Genomic DNA, 27,063 nt, shown 5'->3' with positions numbered 1-27,063 from the left:
GTTTATTGTCCTTGTCTACACACTGGAATAGTCTGTGTAGAATTGGTGACAGCATTTATCTAAATGCTTAGTAGAATTCCCCTGTAAAGCCATCTGATTCTGGAATGTTTGGGCTAGAAGTTTTATAATGACCATCTCTATTTCTTCTTTTGTTATGGGTCTGTTGAGATTTACAACATCTGTCTGCACTAATTTGAGTGGATGATGTATTTCTAGACATTTTCCCACTTCTTTTAAATTATTGAATTTGTTGGAGTACAGTTTTTCATAGGAGTGTGTTATTTTTTATTTCATTTGGATCTGTTATGATGTTACCTTTTTCATCTTATTCTAGGTATCTGTTTCCTTTTTTTTTTTTCACTTTGTTAAGTTCACCAGGGGTCTATCATTTTGTTAATCCTTCAAGAGAACCAACTCTTGTCTTGTTGATTTTTCCCATGGTTTTATTTGTTCTCCAATTCATTTATTTCTGCTCTGAGCTTTACTTATATTGCTGTAAATATTGTTGTAAATAGAAGTTATTTACTTCTATTTCTGTTCTTCTAATGTTGGAGGGTTTATGTTGATGTCCTTGTTCTAATTGTTGAAGGTACTGTGTTAGGGTGTGGATTTGTTATTTCTTTATTTCCTATGTGCACTAGTTGCTATATATTGACTTCTCATGATTGCTTTTGCTATGTCCCAAAGCTTTTGATATGATGAGTTATTGTTATCATTTATTCAACTACTTTTTAAATTTCATTCCTTATTTGATTTATTACCCAGTCTTGTTCAAGTAGTATGTTCTTCAATCTCCAGTTTTTGTCTTTATATTTATGTTCCTTCTATCATTGATTTATAGTTTTATAGCATTGTAATTTGTGAAAATAAGTTATAGAGTCGCAATTTTATTTAAATGTGTAAAGACATGCTTTGTGGCCCAGTATATGGTCTCTTCCTGAGAATGTTCCATGCGTATTGGAGAAGAATGTATACCGCATTCTTGTTGGATGGAGCATTCTGTGTATGTCTAGGAATTTGAGTTTGCTGCTTGTGTTGTTGGCATATTTTTGTCTTTAGTAACTTTCTTTCCCAATAATCTATCTTTTCTTGAGAACGGCATATTGAAGCCTTCTATTTTGTTGTAGAGCTGTCTGTATCCCTCTTCAATTCTGTGAAGATTTGATTATTGTACCTCAAGGACCTTTTATTGGTGTATATATGTTTATTATGGCTGTCTTCTTGGGCTATGGTGCTTTTTATGATTATGTTGTGTCTGTCTCATCTCTCATTATGCTATTTGCCTTGAAGTCTATATTTTTCAGAGACCAATATTGCCACCCCTACTTTTTTTGTTGTTCCCATTTTCTTGGTATGCTTTTGTACAGCCTTTGATTCTTAGTCTGTGTGTCTTTGTTTCTGGGGTATGTTTCTTGTAAGCAGCATATTGATGGATCTTATTTTCTTCTCCATTCTGTTATTCTTTGTCACTTTAATGGGACATTTAGTCCACTAACATTTGGTGAAATTATTGATATGTGTAGGTTTGTCACCATCATTTTGATTTACATTTTTGTGTGTGTTTGTGTGAGTGTGCATGTGGGTGGGTCATCGGTTTCCTTGTTCTTCCTGTATTTCTGCATTGTTTTGGATATTACTTTGAGTGTGTTGGTTTTGGTAAGAAATTGTCTTCTATGCTGGCCTCAACTTTGTGTACTGCGGTTTAGTGGTGTTTGTTTATTTGTTTGTTTGTAATGGTGGTCTTGTTTTTGCAAACTCCTTTAGTTTCTCCTTCTCTTGGAATACTTAAATTTCTCAATCATACTTGAGTGATAATTTTACTGGGTATCATTCTTGGTCCACTATCTTTATCTTTCAGGATTTTCTACATGTCATGCCGTGGTCTTCTTGCCTGCCTGGTTTCTCTTGGGGAAAAAATCCAAGCTTATTCAAATTGCTGCCCTGTTGCATGTGATTGTCTCCTCCTCCCCCCGGCTTTTCTTAGAACTTTTTCATTTTCATTGGTGTTAGATAGTTTGACTACAATATTTCATTGAGTTTTCCTTTTGAGGTTTCTCCTGATTGAGATTCTTCCAGTTTCCCAGATAACTGCCTTTTCATACTTTAAGCAGTGAGGAACTCTGAGCACGTCTTTGACCACAATGGGAACCAGTCATAACAACAGTGATGCAGAAATACCTCAACTCAATACACTCAAACCTAGTGGGCATCGATAGCTTGCATCAGTATGTGAACCCTGCTGGTAAGCTGCACAGCCAGTGGCTGCCCTGCACTGAGGGCAGGGGCCTGCCTTTCATCATGAAATTGATCATTGATAATTGAAATTGATGATTGTTGCAGCAGAACCAAATCATATTTTTTAATACTTAAAATGAACTTGTAAGTCATTAAAGACTCCAGCTGCACTTCAGTTTTACCTTTCCTCTTTTTAAGCCAAGATTTAGATCTGAGAGGTAAGGAATCTGGAGAGTTTCTTTTGTTGTTGTTTTTTTATAAAGTGATTCTTATTTTATGTATGTATTTCCATGTTAAACCCTCCATTTTTTGTTGTCCCCCCTCCACCCACCTCCCCTCCTCTCCTCATTCCCAGCCCCCACCCCTGGCCTTTTTGCAGTTGTCAAAGTCTTTTCTATTGGTGTATAACCACATTTTTCTCCTTTTTTATTATAACAATGGTGATATAAATGTTTATCTTTGTAAGGTTGATGGAGCTTAGCTGGAAGAAGCACACCAGCCTGAGTGATCATGAGGTGTCAACAGGACCAGGTCTGAGGTATCAAAAGATCCAAAACAAACAACTATATTGATGCGAATGAGGGAGTTTGGAGTGGAGACCCAAAGCTCATCTGTAGACAATTGGACACCCCCGCCCCACAGAAGGATTAAAAGGAAGGGCTGATTCAACTAAAGTGCAGTTTAACGCACATAATTCCTCCAGAATAGCACCAAAACACACATAATTCCTCCAGAATAGCACCAAAACACACATAATTCCTCTAGTTCCTGAGTGCTTCCTCCTCCCCCACCCCCACCCCCTGCACCATTACCATGACCCAGTTTTACCTTACAAATCTGGGTAAGCTGGAGAACACACACTGGTACAAATAAGAATTCTGGGCACATGGAATTCAGGACAGATAAACTCCTCAGGAATAGGAGTAACAATATCATGAGGGCAGCGGGATGGTTGTAGAGGGGGAAGTAGAGAAAAGGGGAACCCATCACAAGGTTGGATATATAGGCCCCCCAAAGGGGATGGATAACAGAAATGTGGGTGAAGGGAAATAATGGACAGTGTAAGATACAAAATAATAATAGCAATATATAATTGATCAAAGATTCATGAGGGTGGGAGAGGAGGGGAGGGATCGTGAAAAAGAATAGCTTATACCAAGGGCTCAAATAGAAATGTTTTGGAAATGATGATGACAACATATGTACACATATGCTTGATACAATTGATGTATGGATCACTATAAGAGCTGTAAGAGCCCCCAATAAAATGATTTTTTTAATTGACAGAGCTTGTTAAACATAAAGTATTTCAGTTTTGTCCATGTCTTGCGGTGTTTAAGAACATTATCATTGTTTTTTACTGATGCATAAAATTCCATAGCATGAATGTACAAGAGCAAGTGCATTCTGTAATTCATCCTACAGAAAGAACAATGGAGCTGAAACAGACAAATACTTCACTTACAAATATGTCAGTAGATGAGAGATTCAGGATGCAGGACACAGAAATAAACTCTTTTGAAGTCAACATAACCATGAAAGGAGTTATCCTCAGCAGCTACCTCAGGGACTGGATTTTAGGTGTTACACAAAGTAAACACCGAAATCGAGGACTTGATGGTCTCGCCAGAGGAAGCATCAGGACACCAATGGCAGTTTGTAGAGAAATGACATTTTGTTGGGGACTCTTACAGCTCTTACAGTAACCCAGGCATCATTTGTATGAAGCGTATGTATACATATGTAAATCATTACAATTGGTTCCCCCTTTTTCTCCCTTCTCTCACCACCTTCCTCCTACCCTTATGATATCTGTGTTAGTCTGGGTAGACTAGAGAAACAAATCCAGAAACATTCATATATATTTAAGAGAAAGCTTTATATCAGAGTATTAATATATTAAGAAAACATCCAGCCCAGTCCAGATCAAGTCCATAAGTCTGATATTAGTCATATGTCCAATACCAGTCTATAAATTCCACTGCAGACTCATGCAACACATGCAAAAATGCCGAATGCAGGAAGATTTCAGGCTTGTGGTTACAAAGTCATGTGGATCCCATGATGGTGGAAGCATCTCAGACTGATGCATGTCTCCACATGGCTCAATAGCAGGAAAGGGAAGCAGAGAGAGTATGTATCCTTCCTCCAGGGAGGAAGACAAGGGTTTCCAGAACCCTCAGGAGAAGACCGTGCCCACACAGAGGCCTCACTGGCTATGACCTGACTGACGGGCTAGATTCCACCTCTTCGCAAGTTGACAGGAGATTATGTAAGTGCCACAGTATCGCCACTCCCATTATTGTTCCTGAGCAAACACATTCTAATTGTAGATAGACACTTTACGTTTTTTTTTAATCTAGAGAGTATGTGAACTTTGATCAAAGCCGCAAGTGCAGAAGGCTTCTAACTAAAGTATCATCCCTAAATAGTGTTTGAAATCATCATCAAATTTTGAGAGTGCCAGTATTTATGGCAAAATGTGGCAATTTGTGGGGGAAATAATTTGAAGCTGGCATTGCTCTTGTGAATCTCATAAAGGTAGACTTTGGAAGCTGTCTGCACCTAGGCACTCTTCCAGGCTTTGGATCAACCCCAGAACAAAGCCACATGAGTCAGAGCCACTGCACTGATTTCCCTGGGGCACCTGGGCACCTTCCTGAAAAGACAGAAATGATCAGACCTTAGAAGCCATCTTCATTTGACTAAAAGTCCTGGTTCTACCATAAAGCACAATTAAAGGAAACCACCGTGTTTTGATTTGCAATCTAAAGATGTTTTTGAAGTGAAAATAATCACTAAATTAATATATGACTCAAATTAAAAAAAAAACTAGATTTAACTGTATTAAAGAGTATTGTACTGGGAGAGATCAAGATTGTCTGGGGCAGAGATCTTTTGAACAGTGAGGACATTGCCTGGGGATGAATGGGTCTGCCCTTTGGGGTGCTTAGAGTGGCAGGATGGGTTTGTGCTTTCGGCTAGGTGTTTGGGGATATGAGGTGGCTGAGAGAGCTAAGAGACCCTAATTCCAGTAGATTGAGACTAACTGTACCCGGCTGTCTTAAAGGAATAGCCTTTAAGTCACTCAGGTCAGAGGGGACCGCGTTCCCTCTTTTCAGGTGATGATGGTCTCCGATAGGGGCTGTCTCTGTCCCCCTTCCTAGATAGCATAATGGGGAACTGGAAGCAAGGACCTTCTCAAAGGGCAGGCTGTTGCTCTGGGTGGCTTGAGGAGGGCTGATTAGTGTGCTGACCAGGAGATGGGATCATGAGGTAGCCATTGGAGGAGTGCTCAGGCTCGCTGGTGCTTCAGCCACAATGGGCAGCCGTTGCTCGAGCCTTTCCTGCTTCGGCCTTTGGCTCACTGGTGTGTGCACTCGCTGCCAGGACAGAGGGATGCTCTGCTGCAGGGGGATCATCAGCCAGACCCCTTGTCAGCCAAGCAGTCTCAGTCCGAGGGCACATATGTCTGGGGGTTGGCAGGGTGCCCCTTTAATCTAATATTATTACAGCCAGAGTGTGCAGCCGTTGCTTGGACTTTTTGAGCGTAGAGATTTTGGCTGGTGAGCATGCGTGCTCACTGCCAAGGGGCACTGTGATTCCGGGAATGAACCAGCCTGGATACTCATGAGCTGAGGATGCTCAGACCACGGGTGCAAGTATGCTCAGGTGTCGCCTGCCCAGAGGCACCCACCTGCCGTGGCGTTAAGGCAGGTGCATAGGCTTCCAGGTGTGTGGAGTTCACACTTGATGGGGGGATCGGCAGCATGACAGAAGGGAAGGAGCAGACTTCTCCCCCTTTTTCTTTCTACCCTCTACCATTCCCACTGTCTCCGGATGTCAGGGGGGCTTGGGTCACTTGTCTATTGGGTTGATCCCCACACTTCTTGCTCCAGTCTCTTACGTGGTGATTATCTTCTGGTTCTTTACAGCGTTTCACTCTCCGTGTGATCAGTCAGCCCTCTTGACGCAGAAGCCCCAAGGCTCTAATCATTACAAGAACTGAAAGCCTCCTCTTTCCCGCTTAGAGCCGCTGAGGAGTTCCAAGTGCCGACCTCGGAGTTGGCAGCTCAACAGATAGCATTTCTCTTGCCTGGAATCTGATCTTCCCTTCCACGTTTGTGGAACTTTTTATTTTTTGAGAGTCCGGGCTGCCCACCTCCCTGAATTAAAGCTGTAAATGCCAGGTACTCACTTTTCTAGCTTCCTCTTCACCTGAAACTCACCGCCATCGAGTCAATGCTGACTGACAGCGGCCCCCTATGGGTTTCCGAGACTGTCCCTGTTTAAGAGAGTAGCAAGCCCAGTCGTTCTCCTGCAGAGGTGCTGGCGGTTTCAAACTGCCGACCATCGGGATCGCAGCCCATCGTGGAGCCATGACACCACCAAGGCTCCTGCAATCACATGGCAGTACTCCACACTGAACCACAGGCTAGTGACACGAAGAAAGAAAGATCCTGGGATCCGTGATATTGGCAATGGCTGTCATGGCAGTGACTTCACCTACTTGCTAAAGTCAGTGGTGGGGGCAGGGCGAAGGACCAGCGTCTGTGATGCTGAGGTGTGTTGTGAGGCCAATGCCCGTGGAATGACAGACCAGGCGATCGATCTGTAAAAACTCTATAGTGTCGACCAATTCTGATGAGTGAATCTGGACGTAGTTCCTAAACGAGAAGTCTTGAAGCCCGGTTATTTGAACCCCTCGATTTTTTGTGTACCATCTACTCTCTCTAAAATGTATTTTTCTGTTTAGATTAGTCATTTCATTTTTGTTCATTGCAACTAAGCATCTTAACTGACACCAAGGGAAAGATGATATAAAAGTGGCCGTTTAGTGGATGTGTAGGGTGGGGGTGGCATCTTGAGAAAGGCCCTTAGCAGAGGGTGACATTAAAGCTCAGCCCTGGGTGATAGCAGTTTCTAGGCCGAGCTGAAAGCACGTGAAAAGAAAGGTTCTGCTACAGAAATGAGATTGACCTGCTTGAAAGATAGAAGGAAGGAGCATACTGAATAAGAAAAACAATTTATAGGCTGGGTAATGAGAAGCTGAGAATTTGTTTGGTGGAGAGGTAGATTGGATTTATTCTGAATAAACAGGAAACTACTGGGTTGATTAAGCAGGGTAGTAAGATCATATCATTTGTCGTTTTAAAGATCACTTGAGAATAGATACTACTTATAAGGACTTAGAGGAGGGCCGAGGGGAGAAATAGGTTTCACTTAGGGGATTCTTGCAGTAAGGCAAGGGAGAGAAAAGTGACAGCAGATTACGGGGAGAAGGGAAGAACTCAGGACCCCGGAGGTAGAATTGGCACGTGCTTCCGACGGATCAGATGTTGGCGTGATGGAAATGAACTACCGAGGATGATTTCTGGGTTTTTGACTTAAGAAACTGGACAGATTTGAGCAACATTTACTGAATTGGTAAAATTGTGGAGGTTTTGTTGTTGATAATATATTCAGTAACACATATGCCAATTCAATGGTATCTACATACACCATTTAGTGAACTTTTGAATTGAGCAGCCATTCCTACCCTCCTTTCCCGGGTCACCCCCTTTCTATTGCCATAAACTTTCCAGCCCCTAGGTTCCTAGCTCGTCTTTTGAGTCACTGCCACTTATGTCCTACATAAAATGCAAGCCCCTGTCATTAAGTTGGTTCAGACTCCCGGCAACCACAGAGAGGTTTCTGAAGCCGTGGATCTGTAGAGGTGGAGACAGCCTCTCTTTCTCCCCCAGAGTGACTGGTGGGTTTGAAACTCTGACCTCACAGTTGGCAGTCCAATGCTTAAGTGACATCACCAGCAGGGCTCCTGTTTAGATGCTGTAGAGCTAGTAAGAGGAGCGTAATGCTCAAAGCAGATTGTTTTTTTTTTCCTGGTAAAGCTTGGTTTTAAGAATCCTTCAGGGAATAATTTTTGTTTCAAGTTTGAAGACTATCTCAGAGCAATTGTTTTGGGAGTTTATCCAGCCTTCATAAATCCAGAAAAGCTAGAGTCCTTAAGACTTTGTAACTGTATTGTGAATTTGTCCCCTGCCTTTTTTTGCTCAGGATTTGTCTATAGCATCTTTGATCACATTGATGATCATGGTAACCGATCACCATCTACATCTGCTCTGATGACAAGGGAGGCAGTTGTTTATGAAAGTAAGGGGAAAGACAAGGATATTGGCTAAAACCTCAGGATTAAGTAAAATCATTTGGGGTGATGAAGGAGAAAGAGGTCTACTACTAACCCCACAAGATGAGGGCCCCTTCAGAGACACTGAAAAGAAGGAGCTCGTGGGCTGAAAGGAAAACGAGGCGAGCGTGGTGTTACAACAGGCAAGGAGGAAAACGCTGCAGGAAAGACGGTGGTCAGTGCAGCGTCACGGTTGAGGGGTGTGGACAGAGTCCTTTCATTTGCTACTCTTCCCCCTTGTTAATTCGGGAAGACCATCAGTGCTTCTCCATTCCATCAGCACTTTACCTTCTGACATTATCTTCTCTCTTATTGTATTAAAGATTCAAAGGCGATCTCTCAGCCCCTCCTGATGCACCCCTTTAACTAACTTGAAACCACGTTGTATCCCCTAGTTCTGTCCAAATGACTGCTTCTTGGACCACAGACAGGTTTTGTATAAGCACAATTAAGTGTTCTGGAATAGCCAATATTCTCAATATTATCCATAGTTCATTATGATCTACACAGGTGAGTGCCTTAGGCAATGGATCACAAGTAAACATCTTTCTAGTATTCTCTACTTTCAACCAAGAGCCATCTGATAGCTCTTGTGCCACTTTCTCTCCTAAATTTGGCTTGATTTTCTGGCAGCTCTCTGTTAATATAACTACTGAAACTAATTTTTAAATTATCTTTAGAAAAATTTTACTTATATTAGTGATATTATTTGGTCATTTCCATGTTGGGTCACCCTTCTTGGGAATGGGCATAAGGATGAGTCTCTTCCAGTTGGTTGGTCAGGTAGCTATCTTCCTGGCATGAGTGTTTCCAGCTCTATATTAGTTTGTTGAAGCATTGTCATTGGCATTCCATCAATTCTTGGAGCTTTATTGGTGACTAATGCCTTCAGAGCAACTTGGGTTCTTCCTCCAACATAATCAGTTCTTGATCAGATGCTATTTTTTGAAATGGTTAAGTGTTGGCCAATTATTTTCGATTTAGTGGCTGTGCATCCTTTCTATATTATTTGATGTTTAATTAATAATTTAGTAATTTACTCATAGAATCCTTCAATATTGCACCTGAAGCTTGAATTGATTTTTCAGATTTTTGCATTTGAAAACTACTGAACACTAAACATGTTCTTCCTTTTTGGCTTTCTAATTTAGGTTTATATACATTTTACTGTTAATATTTTACTTCATCTTCACCAGTTGCCCTTTGAAATATTCTGTTCATCTGTTTAATTCATCATTTATTCCATTTGCTTTAGCTACTGTACATTTTCAGAGTCTCTTCTGGCATCTGCTTTTGTCTTTTCTTCCTTTCTTGTCTTTTTAATGACCTTTTTGGCTAATGATATTGAGCTTCTGTATCATCTCTTCCTACAGATGTCAATTTGATTCCTGTGTGTTTTATCTGGTGTGGTCCCTGTGGATAGTAGTAGTTTCTTTGTTGAAAGAAAGGTATTTGCAATGTAAAAACCATTGATCTTGCAAATATTATCATGTGATCTCCAACTTCCTTTCTATCACCAAGGCCATAATTTCCAACAGCTGGTCCTTTCTCTTTGCTTCCACCTTTTGTCTTCGAGTCGCCAGTATTATCAGTGCAAGTCGACTGCACATTTGGTCAGTTCTAAACTGCAGAAGTTGGCAGAATTTTTCAGTTTCTCCATTATTGGCTTTAGCAGTTGGGGCATAAATTTGAGCAATAGTTGTGTTCATTGGGTTTGTTTGTTTTATATAGATATTATCCTACTACAAACAACATTGTGCTCACAGATAGTATTTTTATTATTCAAAGGATTTATTGGCCTATAGTTCACCTGATGTGTTCTCTTTTTATGATGAATGGGATGACACCTCTCTTGAATTTATCATTCTTGGCAGAGTACACAATATGATTGTCCAAACAAAAACAGGTCATTACCAGTCTATGTCAACTCACTAATACCTACGAACTCCATTTCATTGTTGACAACATCTAGTTTTCCTAGATTCATACTTTGTACTTTCCATGCTTACTAGTGGATGTTAGCAACTGTTTCCTCTGATTTTTAGTTGTGCCCCATCAGTAAATGAAGGCCCTGAAAGCTTTGCTTACCCACCAGTCATCCGGTTGACTCTCTTGTGAGGAGACAGCTCTTCCCCAGTCATATTTTGAGTGTTCACCTTCTGGTGCTACATTAGATCATCTACTATTGTTATTCATAAGGTTTTTACTGGGTAGTTTTCAGAAGTGAACTACTTATTCCTCCTTCCTAGTCTTTTTAGTCACCAACCTGTTCACCATCCATTAACCCTGCCACTATTTAAAATGCTGGCGGCACAGTTCCCAACATCACCGCAACATAAACAATTCCCAACATCACCACAACATAAACAATTCCTAACATCACCGCAACATAAACAGTTCCCAACATCACCACAACATAAACAATTCCTAACATCACCGCAACATAAACAATTCCCAACATCACCACAACATAAACAGTTCCTAACATCACCACAACATAAACAATTCCCAACATCACCGCAACATAAAAGCCACCACAGTAAGACAAAATGACAGATGAGTGGGAGTTATAAGGTTATCCTTCTCGTTATGTCTATTTTAAAGAATGTCTTGTATGTTCTTACATCTCACTTTTCAATAGACACAATGTGTTAGGATGATTTCTCTAGAGAAACAACACCATGACTTGTGTGTGTGTGTGTAAAGAATTTTTTATCAAGAGAATAACTCACACAGTTTTAGAAGAGAGTAAGTTCAGTCTGGTTCAAGTTTGTGGGTCAGATGTTAAGTCAGGGAGGTGGAGACTGATAAACCATGAAGAGGAGAACCATAGGCTAGTGAATGCAGAATGAAATTCATTAGATTGGCAGGCCTGATGGCGAGAGGTCAATGGAATAGATACAGGACCCAGACCAAGCAGAAACAACACACTGCTCCAGTCGGAGCAGGCCACCCTCACCAGGAGCATAATCCCAATTGCATCAGGGTTGTGGCCTCATCAATGGACTGCACTCCACCCCAGCTACTAGCTGGATTACATTGTTAGAGCCCATCGTGGTGTTAATTACATTGCACTAAATCACTTCGTAAGAGACTACTGCTGAACTACAGAGAGCCCTGGACCAGCCAGGTTGATATAAAACCTAACAATCACATAGAATATGCTTGTCTGAGTCAAAAACAAATTCTAATGGTGTTTTGAGGTGATTTTAAATATATAAATTAACTCAATATTTCTTTATGGATCGTTTTACTACTGGAAAATATTCTATGTCTTTCTATTTGTTCAGAAGCTATTTTTCTAAAAAGAATAAAACCAGAACACTTTTGTACAGACAAAAAGAAAAAACAGTGTGCCTATACAACTCGAAAAGGTAGCCAATGCCAATAAATTGTATATGTATCAATCGCTGAATTGATGCATGCTTTGTTGTGTATATTCTTAACTAAATAAAATTTAGAAAAGAAGCTATTTTTAAATTTTTCAGTAGCATTTCATATTTTTCTTAATAGAACTTTTACATATTTCCTGTTGTGTTCATTTGTAAATACTTTATGTTTACAATATTTTAATGTTTTTCAGTTGTTTTATCTATGTAAAGAAATATATATTTTTCTATAATAATTTTGCATCCATATTTTCTCTGATCTCTCTTGTCATTTATACTCATGTTCAAAAGGCTGTGCCAGAGGTCCAGCGACCAGATTCAGAAGAAGATAACAAGCGGTATCATTGCTGACGTCAGGTGGATCTTTGTGGAAAGCAAAGAATACCAGAAAGATGTTTACTTATGTTTTCTTGACTATAGAAAGGCATTCAACTGTGTGGATCATAATAAACTATAGTGTTGAGAAGAATTTGAATTTCAGAACATGTCATTGTTCTCATTTGGAACCTGCCCATGGATCAAGAGGCAGTTTTACAAACAGAACAAGGGAATACTGCATGGTTTAAAATCAGGAAAGGTGTGCATCAGGGTTGTATCCTCTCACCATACTTACTCAATCTGTATACTGAGCAAATAATCAGAAAAGCCGGATTATATGAAGTAGAACATGGCATCAGGATTAGCGGAAGGCTTACTAACAACCTAAGATATGCAGAGGACAGTACCTTGTCTGTTAGAAATAAAGAGGACTGAGGGAACTTACTGAAAATCAAAGACTGCAGTACAGATGCCGACTCAGTATTAAGAAGACTAAATTCCTCGCAGTGGACCCACAGGTAACAGCATGGTAAATGGAAAAAAGATTCACGTTGTCAAGGATTTCATCTTGCATAGATTCACAATCAATACTTACAGAAGCCGCAGTCCACATGTCAAATAATACATTGCATTGGGTAAACTTGCTGTGCAAGAGCTGTTTAAAGCATTGAAAAGCAAAGACGCTACTTTGTGGATAAGGCAGTGGTGAAATTCAGCTGGTTTGCACCAATTTGGCAAAACCTCTAGCTATTTTTTGTGTGGGTTCCGCACACTGGTTGTTAAAATGGCACTTGTAGTCAGGGTTCTCTCTAAGCTGAGTGGTCTCCCAATGTAGAAATCACAAATTTACATGTCTTACTCTTTTTTAACATCCATCTGTGTGTCCATGTATTCTAAGCACCCATCTATAGTAATGTTCATTCTATCCATGGATATAAAAAATTATATGAAACCATGCTTGTAATAATTACTTACTCGTTTCACAAAACTCAATATACGTTTGATGAAATAAAACATGACAATAATGTTCAAATTGGGTTTTCCAAGTTGCTGCTACCATTATTGTTGGTAATGGTGGTTTAACTAATGAATTAAATCATATAAAAATAATGATAACATAATTCTCTTGTGTGAAATTTTATATCTTATTTCTTTCTCAGCTCTAACTATGCTAACTAGTATCTCTAACAATATTAAACTCTACTGGTGAAGGTTGAGTTATATTTTCTATAAACAGTGGTTTCAATTAATCTGTGAAAACATCTGGTGCAGCCTGTGTAACCACGAGGTGCCGAAGGGATCAGTTATCAGACATCAAAGAACAAAAATCGTATTGTTGTGTGCTCACCTCCATGATACAATCGCTGATGACAAATGGGTGCTTAAGCAAATGTGATGAAGAAAGCTGATGGTGCCCGGCTATCAAAAGATAAAGCATCTGGGATCTTAAAGGCTTGAAGGTAAACAAGCGGCCAGCTAGCTCAGAAGCAACAAAGCCCAAATGGAAGAAGTACATCAGCCTGTGATCACCAGGTATCGAAGGGATCAGGCATCATCAGAACAAAATATCTTATCATAGTGAATGAGGGGAGGAGTGCGGAGTGGAGACCCAAAGCCCATTGGTAGACCACTGGACATCCCCTTACAGAAGACGTTTCCGGGAGGAGACGAGCCAGTCAGGGTGCAATATGGCAATGATGAAATATATAACTTTCCTCTAGTTCCTAAATGCTTCCCCCTGCCCCCACTATCATGATCCCAATTCTACCTTACAAATCTAGGCTAGACCAGAGGATGTCACTGGTACAGATAGGAACAGGAAACACAAGGAATCCAGAGCAGATTATCCCTTCAGAACCAGTGGTGTGAGTGGCGATACTGGGAAGGTAGAGGGAGGATGCGGTGGAAAGGGGGAACAGATTACAAGGATCTACATGTGACCTCCTCCCTGGGGGACGGACAACAGAAAAGTTGGTGAAGGGAGACATTGGACAGGGCAAGATATGACAAAATAATAATTTATAAATTATCAAGGGCTCATGAGAGAGTGGGGAGCAGGGAGGGAGGGGAATATGAGAAGCTGATGCCAGTGGCTTACGTGGAGAGCAAATGTTTTGAGAATGATGAGGGCAATGAATGTACAGATGTGCTTTACACAATTGATGTATGTAAGGATTGTGGTAAGAGTTGTATGAACCCCTAATAAAACAATTAAAATTTTTAAATTTTTTTAAAAGAAAAGAAAATAGCTGCCGCTTTCTTAAGAATAGCTCTGCCCCTCCCTGGGGGACGGACAACAGAAAAGTAGGTGAAGGGGGACATCAGTCAGTGTACGACATGAAAAAATAACAATAATTTATAAATTATCAAGAGTTTGTAAGGGAGGGAGCGTGGGGGAGGAAGGGGGGAAAATAAGGAGCTGATACCAAGGGCTCAAGTATAAAGAAAAATTTTTGAAAATGATGATGGCAACAAATGTGCAAGTGTGCTTGACACAATGATGGGTTTATGGATTGTGATAAAAGTTGTACAAGCCCTCAATAAAATGAATTTTTAAAAAGAAAGAAAATTAAATTTACATTGGTATAAAATGATTTATCTTGAAAAATATTTTTTTATTATCCTGGGATCCAGATGTCTGGGGTTTATGGACCCACCCAAGCTTGTTCAAATATGTAATCAAGATGTATCGATAATTATTAGCAATTGGAATGCAAAAACTGGAATCAAAGAAGAAGGAACATTTGTTGGCCCTGGTGATAGAAATTAAGCTGAAGAGAGAATGATAGAATTTGACAAGATCAACAACTTCTTCATCACAGACACCTTTTTTCAACAACACAGGTGGATGTCTCCAGATGGAATGCACAGAAAGATAAATGATCACATCTGTGCGGAAAGACAGTGAATAAACTTAATGTTGTTGCTAGGGGCTTTCAAGTCAGTCTTGACTCACAACAACACTATGTACAACAGAATAGGACATGACCCACTCCTGTGCCATGCTCACAATTATTGTAACATTTGAGTCCACTGATGGAGCCACCGCATCAGCCCATCTTATTGAAGGTCTTCCTCTTTTCATACTTTCCCAAGCACAATGTCCTTCTCCAAGGTCTAGTCTGTCCTGATGAATGTCCAGAATATGTGAGACAAAGTCTTGCCATCCTTGCTTCTAAGGAGCCTTCTGGCTGTACTTCTTCCAAGACATATGGGTTTATGCTTTTGGAAGTTCATAGTACTTTCAAGATTCTTCACCAGCATCATAATTCAAATTATGCATGGATTCTTCTTCCAAAACACCAAACTCACTTAACATTGAGTTGATGTCGACTCATAGTGGCCCCCTCCCCCTCCGTGGGTTTCTGAGACTGTACCTATTTATGGGACTAGAAAGCCCTGTCTTTTCTCATGCAGAACAGCTGGTGATTTTGAACTGCTGACCAGGAGGATCACAACCCAATACATAACCACAACACCACCAGGGTCCCATATGGATTCTTCTTATGTTTTCCTTATTCAGTGTCCACCTTTAGCATGCATACGAGGTGACCATGACTTAGGTGAGGCACATTCTAGGCTTCAAAGTAACAATCTTGCTTTTCAACACTTTAAAGAGGTCTTGTAATGGAAATGTATCCAAAGGAATGAATCATTTGATCTCTTGACTTCGGATTCCATGAGCAATGATTGTGGGTCCAAACAAGACAAAATCCTAAACAACGTCAAACTTTTCTCCATGTTACCTATTGGTCTAGATGTGAGGATTTCGGTTTTCTTTACATTGAGTTGTAATACATGCAAATGGCTGAAACCCTTGATCTTCATCAGCAAGTGCTTCAAGCCCTCACATTCAGCAAGCAAGGTTATGTCATCTGCATGTCAAAGACCGTTCATAAACAATCCTTCAATCCTGAGGTTGTTTTCTTCTTCATATAATCCAGCGTCTCTGATGATTTGATCAGCAAATAGGTTGAATGAGGATTGTGAGAAAATACAACCCTGATGCCCACCTTTCCGGATTTTCAGCTATGCAGCATGCCCTTGTTATAGTCCCATAACTGCCCCTTGATCCGTGTACATGTCCCACATGAACACAATGTAGTCCTCTGGGATTCTCATTCTTCTCAATGCTACCCATAGTTTGTTATGGTCCACATAGTTGAATGCTGTTGGATAATGAATCAAACATAAGTAAATATCTTTCTGGTATTCTCTGTTTTCCGTTAAGATCCATCTGACATCAGTCATAGTATTCCTTATTCCATGTCATTTTCAGAATCTGGCCTGACCTTCTGGCCGCTCTCTATCAATGCACTGCTGCAGTAGTTGGAGAAACTTAATATCAGCACCTAAAACAAGGCCAGGGGCCAACTGTAGAGCAGATCACTAATTGTGCATATGCAAATTTAGGTTGAAGCTGAAAGAAAATTAAAACAAGTCCATGAGAGCCAAAATGCAACCTTAAATATATCCTACCTGAATTTCCAGAACTTCTCAAGAACAGATTTGCTGCACTGAACACTAATGACAGACAGTCTGATGAGCTGTGGAAGGACATCAAGACCATTGCACATGAAGAAATAAAAAGACAGGAAAGAAAGAAAAGATCAAAGTGGATGTCAGAAGAAACTCTGAAACTTACTCTTAATCAAAGAGTAGCTAAAGCAAATGGGGGGGGGGGTGGAAATGAAGTAAAAAAGCTGAACAGAAAATTTCTAAGGGCAGTTTGAGGAAACAAAGCAAAGTGTGATAATGAAATGTGCAAACACCTAGAGTTAGAAAACTTTAAAGGAAGAAAGCACTTTGCATATCTTAAACTAAAGGAACTCAAGACAAAATTCAAGCTTTGAGTTGTGGCTTTGAAAGATTCTATGAACCAAATATTGAATGATGCAGGAAGCATCAAAATAAGATAGAAAGATACGCAGAGTCACTGTACCAAAAAGAACTAGTTATATGTGTTAGGCTGGGTTGACTAGAGAAACAAATCCAGAGATTTACATATATGTAGCAGAAAGAGCGAGCCTGGTGATCACGAGATGTCGAAGGGATCAGGTATCAGGCACCAAAGAACAAAAAAATCAAGTCATTGTGAATGAGGGGCTGTGCAGATTGCGAACCCAAGACCCATCTGCAGGCAACTGGACATCCCTTTATAGAAGGGTTGCGGAGGAGAGGAGCTAGTCAGGGTGTAGTGTAGCAATGATGAAACATACAACTTCCTCTAGTTCCTAAAGGCTTCGTCCCTGCCCGCCTCCCCCGCCACCCCACCCACTATCATTATCCCAATTCTCCTTTACAAATCTGGCTAGACCAGAGGCTGTACACTGATACAGATAGGAACTGGAAGCACAGGGAATCCAAGACCCCTTCAGGACCAGTGCTGACAGTGGCAATACCAGGAGAGTGGAGGGAGGGTGGGGTGGAAAGGGGGAACCGACTACAAGGATCTACATATAACCTCCTCCCTGGGGGATGGACAACAGAAAAGTGGATGAAGGGAGACATTGGACGTGTAAGATATGACAAAATAATAATTTATAAATTATCAAGGGTTCATGAGGGAGGGGGAAAAATGTGGCGCTGATACCAAGGGCTCAAGAAGAAAGCAAATGTTTTGAGAATAATGATGGCAACACATGTACAAATGTGCTTGACACAATGGATGGATGGATGGATGGATGGATGGATGGATGGATGGATGGATGGATGGATGGATGGATGGGTGGATGGATGGATTGTGATAAGAGTTGTACGAGCCCCCAATAAAATGATTTAATAAAAAATAGAAAAGAAAAGAAAGAGCTTTATATTGAGGAGTAATTACATTTCAAGAAAACATCCCAGTCCAGTCTAATTCAAGACCATAAGTCCAATACTAGTACATGTCTCTCGTCAAACTCACCCAGCCACATGCAATGATGTAGAATGCAAAAGATCACAGGCCAGTAAGGAGGTTGGTAGAAAACATGGCAGGGTTCCAGCAGCTCTCAGGGTGGCCAGGAAGCAGGAAAGTCAAGGCAGAGAAAAAAGAGGCTCCAGCCTCTAGAACATTGGTTCTCAACCTTCCTAATGCCACTTCCTTTTAAGACAGTTTGTGGTGACCCCCCCCCCCCGCAACCATAACATTATTTTCGTTGCTACTTCATCACTGTCATTTTGCTACTGTTATGAATCGGGCAACCCCTGTGAAAGGGTTGTTTGACCCCCAATGGGGTCGCCACCCACAGGTTGAGAACCGCTGCTCTAGAGTGCTATATGATCTTGGTCGTACCTCCAAGGGAGGTTATCAGGTGGCAGCCTGGTTGACAGGCTACACTCCACCCACTGAGGAAGGCCCTTGACAAGATGGATGAGCTGGAACATGAGAACAATTGTGAGGCTGGCGCTAGACTGGGCAGTGTTTCAGTCTGTTGTTTGTAGGGTCGCTGTGAGTCAGCACTGACTGAGCAGTACCTAACAAACAAACAAACCACAGAACCCGAGCCATTGCCCTGCGATGTCTTTCTCAATCTTGAGCCTTGTGCCTACCTGTCTCCCGGGAGTCAGCTGTAAGTCACCTACACAAACAAACACCTGTTGCCTGTCTGGTCAATTCAACTCAGTCTCCCTCATTAGTAAAGACTGGGTTACCTTGGGCATCATGCGCATTTGAAGAATTAACGACGTGCAGTCAGTTGGGAGTTCCAAGGTCAGGTTGGATGCTGTGTCATCAGGTAAATTATTATCACGTCAAAACAATGTTCTGACCATGTTTGCAGGCCAAATGTAGATCAGATGGAGTGCAATGGTTTCGGCAAGTTCTTTTATCTCCAGAACATTTTGATTCTCTAATCACAAGTATTACCCTACTTTCACTTTGCATATTAGGTATACAAACTTGTATTGATGGCTTAATATGATTTTTATTGTATTAAAAAAAAGCTTTTGATTTGTAATTAGGGGAGGGTTTCTCTACCAGATCATCACTTTGGGATTTAACCACTTAAACATCCAGATGGCTTGTTTTAACAGTTTGTTTAGGCTTTCCTCGTCATCTGGAGTCACTATTGATAAATCATTGTGTCCTAGAGGATTATCTTTTTTGTCTAGGTTTTCAAATTTATTTCCGTAAAGTTGAGCAAAACAGTCTTTTGGTTGTTAACTTACTTTGTGTCTGTATTTTCCCCCGCCTTTTAAATTCTTCTTGGGGTCTTATGTTTTCCGTACAGAGGTTTTGAAAGATTCCAGACACTATGACTTGTTTATATGCCAGGTTATATGTGGAAAAGACTTTTAGATTTTATCTAACAAATTACTTATAAAGATCAGTTTAATCCTACAAGAGAATGTTTGGTATGTAAACTGGGAACCAAGTAACAAAAAAGAAAGAAAATACACAGAGTTCGGGAAAAGTTGAACTGAGGGGGTTTCCAGAGAAACCAATTGATTCATTTGAATAAGCTTGTTGGTGAAAAACATTGAGAATACCACGAGTTGCCAAAAGAACTAATAAATCCCTCTTGGAAGAAATACAGACAGAATACTTCTTTGAGATAAAACTTCATCTCATATACTTTAGACAGGCTCTGAGGAAGAGCCAGTACCTGGAGAAGGAAACCGTGCTTGGTACAGTGGAGGGGTAGCCATTGGAGGAAGAGTGGCCCAGTGATTTTAACAAAGAGCTCAAACACAGCAGCAAGTATAAAGATGGCACAGACCAAGGCAATATTTTATTCTATTGTACATAGGATCAGTATGAATTGGGACCGACTAGACTTCATTTAACAATAACAATCATTGAGTCATATAAGAGTGAAGCTAAAATCTTTGTATTTATATGTAGTTTGGGATATACATGAGAGGTGGCTGACTTATTATTTCTATTTTATATTTGAGGAAGTTCATCAAGATATTTCTCACAGGCTACAGAAATTATTCTATACTATGAACACACACACTTCATGTTCATGGGTTGAAACTTAATATTGCTACTATTTTAATACAACCCAAAGGGATCCATAGATTCATTGTATTCTTACCAATATATCAACAGCTTTTGCAGAAATTGAGAAGTTATCCTTTAAATGTATATAAAATCCCTAAGAGCTCCAAATAGCAAAACAATCTTTAAAAGGAACAGAGTAGAAAAGTTTACATTTTCACTTTTAAAGTATACTATAAAGCTACAATAATAAAAAAAATTTGGAGTAAGAACAAGCACATAAATCAATGTCATCACATCGAGACTCTAGAGATAACCTCATAAATCTAAGGCCAATTTATTTTCAACAAGGATGTCAAGTGCATTCGATGGTGAAAGAATAATCTGATACAACTCATTTGCCAGATGCAGAAAGATGACATTGTATCCTGAGCCCATGATGTAGGGACCATGTCTGACCTTCTTTCTGTGAGGGCACATTGGAGAAGGAAAATCCAACTCCACACTAGCCCAAGGCCAATTTCTAGGAAGCAGAAGTGAGAAATGTCTCCATCCTCAAACTTCCTTTTTACTATTCTGACACCAACTGCCCCTCCCCCCAGCACTCTACTTTTCTGCCGGGTTTAAGAATCCATTGTCCTAGCCACCCACAACTCATTCCATTCTCTTCATTATCAGGATTTGTTAGGGACAGTAGCAGGTTACCACAAATCAGGGTCAGGAAACAATAAGGATACAGTCCTTCTGTCCACAGTGCAAGCAGACACCTCTCTCTAGTCTTTGGCCTTTCAGCCATGTGGCTCTTTGACCTGTGCCCTGCTCAGACAAGTGTTTCAAAGCTCCATTAGTATTGATAGATGCCTAAAAGGCACTCCATTCTGCAAGTCAACTTCCTGCCTGGAGACACGTAGCATTATTATTTGGTCCATAGGCTGGGAAGCCTGTGACCCAATCTTAAGGTCTCACTGCTGCAGCCTCTGGTGCCTTTACTACTTTGTGCAGGGGTTTCACTACTGCCCCACTGGTAATTACTCTTTCTTGGTGGAGAGAATTCTTTTTCCTGCTTCTGAAATAGCTTACCCAACAGGAAAATAAAACTGGCCAACCCAGAGTTAGAGTCCTTTACACTTCCCAACCAGCCATTTGGTGGGATTTATAAAGACTAAGGATAGGTGAGCCATACAAAATAATTTCACTTCACCACAGACCCATGCTTCATATCATACACAAAAATTAATTCAAAGTGGGTCAATGACTTAAATATAAGAAATAAAGCCCCCCCCCCCCAACTCCTTAAAGCTCTTAGGGGTAAATCTTTAGGATCTTGTATTTGGTGGTAGACACTTATATACAACATCAAAAGCATGCACAAGAACAGAAAATGAATAACTTGGACTCCATCAAAATTTTAAAATATATGTGCATTAGGAGCATTATCAAGAAAATGAAAAGGTAACTTATTAAATGTAACCTATCAAGTTTGCCCATCATGTATGTATCTGATAATGTATTTATTTTCACACTAGATAATGACGCCCGATAACTCAACAAGACAAACAACAGCATTCGTTGTTAGGGAAATGTAAATTAAAACCGCAGTGAAATATCACTTCATCCCCACGAAGATCACTGTAATTTAAAAGGTTCAGGAAAATCAAGCGTTCATGAGGATGTGAAAATACCGATCCTCCTTGTTCATTGTTGATAGGAATGTAAAACAGTGAGGTGGCTCTGCACAATATTAAACGCAGAATTACGACATGATTCAACAAGTCCATTCTTTAGGATGCATGCCTGTCATGGATTGAACTGTGCTCCCCCGGAATATAAGTCAGCTTTGGTGGTCCATGACCCTCATTGGTTTGTAAGGTGAGTTTTCCAGGGATATGACCTGCAACATCTTTTATTTTGTAAGACACAGAAGGAGAGACCTACTACCACCAAGAAAGAAAAGCTGGGAGCGAGGTGTGTCCGTTGCGTCCAGGGTCCCTATCCTGGGAACTGCCTGGAACCAGGAGACACAGAGGGAAAGTTTTCCCCTTGTAGAGACAGCACTTGCAATTCAGACCTCTGGTGTCCTAAACTGTGGGAGAATGAGTTTCTTTGGTTAGCTCCATCCACTGCGGTGTCTCTGCGCTAGCAGTGCTAGGTAACTAAGTACAGGAGCCCTGGTTGAGTAGCAGTGAGATGTTGGGCTGCAAGGTCAGCAATTAGAAAGCACCAGCCTCTCGACTCCTGGAAAGAAGCCCTCAAGGGCATTTCTACCAAGTGCTCTAGGGTCTCTATGGGTCAGGATCGCCTCAATGGCAGTGAGAGGTAACTACGACCCAAAATTCTTGAAATCAGAAACACAAACAGATGTTTGCCCATGAGCTCATTGCAGAATTATTCACACTAGCAAAAAAAAATGGTGCAAGCAAGCCAGATGTCTATCAACTGATGGATGGACACACAAAATGTGGGATATATCCAAGGGAGTGTGACGGAGCCATAAAGAGTAAAGTCCTGAAACACTGGGGTGAATGTTTCAAACATTCAGTATGTTGAGTGAAGTCAGTCTGTCATAAAGGGACAAATAGATCATGCTCCTACTCATAAACTACCCAGACCAGGCAAACGCATAGACGCCAAAAGTAGATTAGTGGTTACCGTGGGTTGATAAGTGTGCAGAGTGGGGCGTTAATGCTTAAAAGGTACAAAGTGTCTGCTGGCAGTGATGGAAAGCATTTGGAAGTAGATGGTGGTGATTATCACACATCATTACGAATATACAGAACTAACCGCATAGAATGGTTTCTGTAACAGGTATTGTACCTAAATTATATATAATTGTATATGCATATAATGGTGTGTGTGTGTGTGTGTGTGCACAAAGAGTTGGAGTGGGGTGGAGAATTACCTAGCTACCTACTTCAACTTCAGCTCTTAGTAACAATGATTTCCTCATGAATCCAGTGCTGTTTGCAACGGCTTTAATTCAAGCTGAGATGATAGGAAAGTGGTTTTGTTTCATTGAAGAGTTATAAAGGACCTTGAGAGTCCATCTGCTGGGATATCCTTTCCCTTCCCATTAAACAGACTCCATGGAGCCCAGGTACAGCTAAGGCTAACAACAGCTTCAGGAACACAGACAGGGACAGCTGTGTGTCCTTTCTGAAGGGCTTCAGGCCATTAGTGGTTGCTAAGCATTCAAAGGCGTACAAAAAGAGAGCTGATAGAGGCAGGGGTCGGCAGAAGGTTCTGATTACCCTCCATCATGTGATCAGTAAATAACATGCAAAAACAGTGGGTGTGTACTGGGAACATGAGGAGACAACTTAGAAGGAACCAGCACCTGAGAACAAACCAACAGGGCTCCCTGAATTATCCCTGACCCTACAGACCTGGTAATCCAAGCCATAAAATTATAGTGTAGTTTGCAGTAGAAATAGGAAAGAGAAGGCAATGGGAGCAGCTGTTTCCGGTTGTTTTCCTATGAGGCCAGGATTGGAGCCGAGGGAAAGAAGGTGGAAGAGAAGCATAGTTCCTGAAGGTTAACCCATCGGTTGATTGTGAGGATCAAGGTGTGAGTGTGGGACTGTGGAGAGGGGAGGAAGAGGAGACTGGGGGAAATCTAGGCTTTAGGAAGATCTGGCTGCACAGCCAGGTGTCCACCTGTCTGCAGTCGGCCGGGTTGCCCCTTGGACCTATGAATGTGATGGTTACTTGCTCTGCCAACCAGGCAAGTTAAATGGCCCCGCTGGCAAAACCAGAGGATTTGTAAAGTAAGGTTTGCAACTTTGTCCGAGGGTCTGAGTGCTCAAAGGGGGTCTTCCCATCTTGGTATCTATCACCTCACTGTACTTCCCAACCCTACTCATGGCATAGGGTGTGTGAAGATGAAGCAAGGTGAGGCACGCAGCATTTCCAATATTGACCTTGCATGCTGATCTTCAACGTTTGTTTATTCCCATGTCTTAAGGAGTTTCTTTTTACCATCTCAGTTCCATAACACGTCCTCAGTCATCAGACAGCATCGCTTACTTACAGCATTCATCATGATCACCATAGATTGTCATGTGCCCATATTTAATTTGCTATTTCATTGAGTTCTAAGGTATTTATTACTTCAAGTAGACTGAAATGCGCATCTTGATCCACAAGCTTTTCCTGCATAATAAAGTCTTTCCTTAGGGTTCAACCCTAAGGATACAAATATTTCAAATGCTTTAGACACATAAGATGAATGACTAAGAAGCTTTTGATTTGTTTTAAAAACTGCCTATAGAACACGACCGTGGTCATTGCAGTGCCTTGTGGGATCTACTGGATAATCTCATTTTTTTCAGTCTTAATTTAATAAGCTAAATGTTATCCACCTACTGCCATCATATCAATTCTGACTCATAGCAAACTTGCATATGGCTTCTGAGGCTGCAAATATTCACTGAGGCAAACAACCTCGTTTCCTCCCCACGAAGGGCTAGTGGTGTTGAACTGCCCACTGCTGTCCGACTCAGCAGCACCCCCAGGGCTTTGGTTTCCCTACTTTGCATTTGTTTGATTTATCTTTCATTCCTAGCTGTTCAAACCTTGCTCAACTGTCAGTACCAGGGCTATGATTTCTCTGACTCACTAGTAAGAGGGAATATGTTTTTTGACAGTGTTAACAATGGTGCCTCTTAGACTGCCCAGTGGGCAATAGCATTTTTTTAGTGTTAACGTAATAGTGAGTGGTGGTGAGAGGGAAATCATGGGAAGTACATGTCCCCTGTGCTGTCACCACCCCATTTGTTCCCAAAGAAGACTGTTATGGTTGCCCACAGCTGAAGAAAGATAAAGCTATTATGAAATAAAGAAGTATAACATTTGCAAATTTATTTTATAGTGTATAATTTGCAAATTTTCCATCAAGATAGAAAAGTAAAACATTACCTGCAGGAAAAAGCATAACTCGGGGTCCCTGTGTCAGACAACTGGAAGGAATACGCTCTGCTTCCTTAATAAAGCTTTCAAATTACTCCCCAAGTTAGGTATTATTATGTCCATTCTTTTAAGAGAGAAAACTGTGTATGGTCTGCCGTAGGGGCAACACAATTTGGCCACAATTTGACGGTCAGGATGTGGCAGAATGAGAACTGGAGCCTAGTGAATCTGCATCACAATCTCTCTTTTTATCATAATGAGGTTTTGTGGACAGGGCGGGGGGGGGCAGGACACAGGACAGGAGTCCCATCCACACCAAGCTGTGTCCACTATATACATCCCCCTGCCTACAATGATCACTGTGACCAACTTGGAAACAGCTTGTGGCTCCACATGAAAGTAAATAGCAGATGAGAGATGATGCTCCAGCTCCCTTTCCACCCCGACCTCTGTGGAAAGCCCCAGAGTTCACCACTCTGGGGAAGTGGACTTGGAGACTTCCGTGGGCAGTGGCATCCCTCGGAGGGGTGGGGGGTGGGGAAAGATGACACTGGGTGACGCTGACAAAGGGGTGACACCAAAATGATTGTCTATAAAATGTGTGTACCATGTTTCAGCAGAAATATATTGTTTTTAGTAAAACTATCCCTACAGTTAGTAATAAGAACAAGAACTTTTTTTCATCAGCCCAGGTGACATGTATCAGCACACCAACAAGCCTAAAACTCTGTGTTGATTTATTTTGAACCCGCTCGTGCACTCAGGCCAGAGCTGCCCTCATTTTCCAATTAGAGGAACTCTTGAACATGGCATTCATTACAAGCACGAAGGAGTTAATTGTGTCTAAATGTTTGGTGTTTTAGCTGTAATAATTATGGCAAGTAGTATAGGTGAACTGATATCAATAACTTTGAGAATTAAGTATCAATTAGAAGAAATGAAGAAAAAATAAGAGTAACTTCCATTCAGTTCCAAGTATTACTCATGCTGTAATCTAGAATGTTATAATGCAGGGTGGAAAGATCTACAAAAGCAATTTGTCGTGTATTCCTATGATTTAAGAAATAGTACCTTTAAGCAATTTGCAACTATCTGCATTACATTATTCTATGATTAACATCGATAATCCACATCACTACGGATTGTGTATGGCTCTTTGTAGGAGGAGGTCCATGGGGGCAACACCAGCCGTAGTGAGACCACTCTCCCTCACCCCTCTCTCACAACACATCCCCCTGCTCAGCCTGGCAAAGTAGGAAGGAAGAAGGTTGAGGGCGGGCCTGGCATAGAGAAAAGAGATGACCTCGGGCAGAGCAACAGGAAACAAAGGCTGAGACTATCTGAGGGCAGTTCACAGCAAGCAGAGGAAAAATCCTGTCTTTTGAAGTAGGGGTGTGGGGATGATGAATCTATATGGGAGTATAGCTATCACCGAAGGCCTTCCTAAAAGCCCCTGTTCCCTCTTTACCCCCACTCTCAACTCTCAAAGATACTTGAAGAATCAGGAGAGTGCAGCCAGGAATGTTGGTGCTATCCCTGTGCCAGTCTCCTCCACACCGAAGCCTTTCCCCCACTCCCAGGCTCAGCTGGAGCAGCAGCCTCTGATTCCCGACTCACCAATAAGGAGGCTGAGCATGAGCAGCTGGATCTGGTTGAGGACCGAGCTGGAGAAGAGTCCGTCCATGCTGTTTGAATCTCATTCTCTGTTTAAAAGGCCCCACCTCCTAAACCCTCCCAGCTCCCTATGAAGCACTAACCGTGTGTGTGTGTGTGTGTGTGTGTGTGTGCGTGTGTGTGTGCGTGTTTCTGAATATCCCTGCTCTTCATCCCAAGACCTTATATGGAAAGTTCGGAACTAGAGAGTGTGTGGAACTTTGATGAAACACGCACAAAACCATTCTGTCACATGGAACCTTAGGTGTGGGGGGAGGTCAGACGCTTACAGACATCCTCCCTGAGGGCAGTTAGTCACCAGACTACAGAGCAGGCCTCTAGGGAAGTTAGTCACCAGACCGTATGACAGGCCTCACTCCCTGCTACTAGGGACAATAAACTATTCCTCCCTGAGGCCTGCCACCAAGCATTCTCACCCTATCAATAAT

At 41.3% G+C, this 27,063-nt stretch overlaps 1 protein-coding gene across 1 annotated transcript in view; it reads right to left on the bottom strand.

Moving 5' to 3' along the window:
- LOC142461775 (CD48 antigen-like) overlaps positions 1–26,735 on the bottom strand; it is a 42,668-nt gene extending 15,933 nt beyond the window's left edge. Inside the window, exon 1 of the mRNA XM_075563643.1 lies at positions 26,579–26,735. Within this exon, the coding sequence (XP_075419758.1) occupies positions 26,579–26,645 (67 nt within the window). The 5' untranslated portion in view covers positions 26,646–26,735. The remainder of the gene's footprint in view (positions 1–26,578) is intronic.
- Positions 26,736–27,063: the final 328 nt, after the last annotated feature.

This window comes from Tenrec ecaudatus, chromosome 1, assembly GCF_050624435.1.
Source record: "Tenrec ecaudatus isolate mTenEca1 chromosome 1, mTenEca1.hap1, whole genome shotgun sequence".
In the NCBI taxonomy this organism is placed as follows: Eukaryota; Metazoa; Chordata; class Mammalia; order Afrosoricida; family Tenrecidae; genus Tenrec; species Tenrec ecaudatus.
The sequence above is the reverse complement of the archived record's forward strand: the minus strand, read 5'-3'. Positions and strand labels throughout refer to the sequence as shown.